At 49.3% G+C, this 2516-nt stretch overlaps 1 protein-coding gene across 1 annotated transcript; it reads left to right on the top strand.

Annotated features, from left to right (window-relative positions):
* Window positions 1-1483: 1483 nt before the first annotated feature.
* On the top strand, window positions 1484-2303 carry LOC114049392 (tripartite motif-containing protein 43-like). Its single transcript, XM_027870679.1, has 2 exons — window positions 1484-1651; window positions 1724-2303. Exons 1-2 carry the CDS (start codon window positions 1484-1486, stop codon window positions 2030-2032), a joined length of 477 nt encoding a protein of 158 aa, XP_027726480.1. The 3' UTR covers window positions 2033-2303.
* The last annotated feature ends 213 nt before the right edge of the window (window positions 2304-2516 follow it).

Raw genomic sequence — 2516 nt, 5'->3', positions numbered from 1 at the left:
CGGCTGTCTGCTGGGCTCCCGAATCTGAGTGAGTTCCACTCATCCCTACTCCTTTTATCCGGGAGGAGGAGGAGGGAGGGGGGGGAAAGGGCGGAGCCTTGTGCACCACCTTAAGATTCACACCTCAGGAGGCACTTTAACTTTGGGGGATGGGTGTGAGGAAGCACTGACTCTGAAGAACAATTTCTTTCCTTTTGTCCATCAATCAGAAAATCAAACATGGCCTTAACGAAGTTCTTTGTGTTTTCTCTTGTTTCCTTAGGGTGTCTGTGCCTTGCCAGTTCCTGCTAGTTCATCGCTGGCACTCAGTTTCACCATCAGTAAAATGGAGGCATAGTAAAGCACGCAGTTTCTCTCAAGTCCTTTCCTACTCCAAATCCTCTTGCATTAATGGCCTGGCAAGAAAGTGTTCTGGAGTGTAAGAAAGGTCTTCAGATTAAAAGGGAAAGCAGTGATCAAAGAAAAAATCCAAGAAGCCACCAAGAACTATAGAGAACATTTTCAATATAATGTCTTTAATGAAAAGGAATGGAGTTATATCCTTGAGAATTATAATGGCCACCTTCCTATAGAAGTAAAAGCAGTTTCTGAGGGTTCTTTCATTCCCAGAGGAAATGTTGTATTCACGGTGGAAAACACACATCCGGAAGGTTACTGCCTAAAAAAATTGAATTGAGGCGATCCTTGTGCAGTGCTGGTATCCAAACGTGGAAGCTACAAATTCAATCTTCAAATTACTTAAGGAAGGTTATTTGGCAACTGCACAGAGGTGGCTCCCTAAGCATGGGGACTGTTAGCAGGGAGACAAATGTAAAGGTCACTGCAATAGAAAAGAGGTCATGAGAACCCCAATGTGGGTGGCCACTTTCCTCCTGCAGCAGAGAAATGGACAGCCACTTCTTGGACTTGTTATCATGGGGTTGGCCTTCAGGTGTGGGTAGAACTAAATGGCCAGAGAGGTCCCTTCCTCGTCTCAAGTTCTGTGACTCTCAGTAAGTGGATGGAAAGGGAAATAATGAAGGGATGCTTGAGAAGACTTGGGAACTGACTGGGTGAAGAAAGGGAAAGGAAAGAATCTGCTTATAGGCTCCAATGTCTGCAGAGGGTCTGTGCACAAATCAGATTTGAAAATCCATTGAGCTAAACACCCATGTTTCATAACATAACTCCTTACACACAGGAGCACTCTCAGCATGATGAAACTTGTCCATGCAAAGGATTCAACCAGAGCTGTGAACTCTGGGGGCCTCAGGGCTGCTACAGCCAGCAAGGGTTAACAGGTTGAACTGCAGGGTTGCAGGCTAGAGGAGTTGACACCTTGTCTGGGAGGCCCTGAAGGGACAGGGCTACTTCCTATAAAAGGAGAGCATCCTGTCCCTCAGAAGCACTGCCTCCTTTCTTCTTGCAAGGCCTGAAGTCTCTTCCTCTCAGCTGCTGCAGGAAAGGAACAATTGGAGAGAGAAGAATGGCTGCTGCTAGGGAAATGCTGCAGGAATGGCAGAGGGAAATCACCTGTAGCATCTGTAGGAGCTACCTCTGTGAGCCAGTCACCATAGGGTGTGGGCACAGCTTTTGCAGAGCATGTCTCTCCTGGAGTTGGAGAGTTGCAACTCAAGCTTCCTCTTGTCCTGAATGCAGCCAGGTGTCCCAGGTCAGAGAATTCCCAACAGTCAATGGGTGCCTAGCACAGCTGTCTGACCTGACCAAAGGGCTCTGCCCCTAGCCTTTGCAGAACACTGAGGAACAGAGCCAGTGTGCCAGGCACAAGAAAGTGCTCAAGGTCTTTTGTGAAGATGACCAGACACCCCTCTGCGTGAGATGTTCCCAAAGCCCAGAGCATGGGGCTCACAAGCTCTCTCCTGTAGAAGAGGCTGCTCACAACTGCAGGGAGAAGCTCCAGTACATTCAGAGGGACTTGGGGAAGCATCTTGAAGAAGCTGAGAAGCTTTTTGCTGAGGAGGAGACACTCGCTCTTGACTGGCATTGGATGATCATGGGAGAATATAACAAACTTCACTACTTCCTCATGTAGGAAGAAGCCCAATGTCTTGAAAGGGTGAAGGAAGAGGAAAGGGTGAGCCAGGACAGACTCTCCCAGCATATGCAAAGCCTTCAGGACCTCATGCTAGAGCTGCAGGAGGCAGGCCACCAACCCAATGTGGGTCTGCTAGGGGAAGTTGAGCAGTTGCTGACAAGGACTGAGTCAGTGTTGTCCCAAAGGGCCAAGGCTGTGGCCCCAGAGCTGAGAGAATACCCCATCCCTGGCATGATGGAGATGCTCAACCGGTTCAGAGTGGACATCACACTGGATCCCACATCACCCGGTCCCTGTGTGACTGTTTCTGAGGATCTGAAGAGTGTGAAGGCTGGAGAAGGCTGGCAGGTGGAGACCAAGCACCCTGACGACCCTGCTTGGCATGATGTCTTTGCTGAGCAGGCCTTCAGCTCAGGCAGACAGTACTGGGAGGTAGATGTGACTCAATTGCCTCAGTGGACACTGGGCATCTCTACCCCTC

Source organism: Vombatus ursinus, unplaced genomic scaffold (genome assembly GCF_900497805.2).
Source record: "Vombatus ursinus unplaced genomic scaffold, bare-nosed wombat genome assembly UNPS02003168.1, whole genome shotgun sequence".
NCBI lineage: Eukaryota > Metazoa > Chordata > Mammalia > Diprotodontia > Vombatidae > Vombatus > Vombatus ursinus.
This window is presented reverse-complemented; position numbering and strand designations above follow the sequence as displayed.

Excerpts from the sequence above, each read along its gene's own strand:
- LOC114049392 (XM_027870679.1), top strand. The coding sequence starts at position 1,484 with ATGCTGCAGGAATGGCAGAGGGAAATCACCTGTAGCATCTGTAGGAGC. Across the intron at positions 1,652-1,723 it reads AATGCAGCCAGGTGTCCCAG|CCTTTGCAGAACACTGAGGA; the intron begins GTCAGAGAATTC and ends CTCTGCCCCTAG.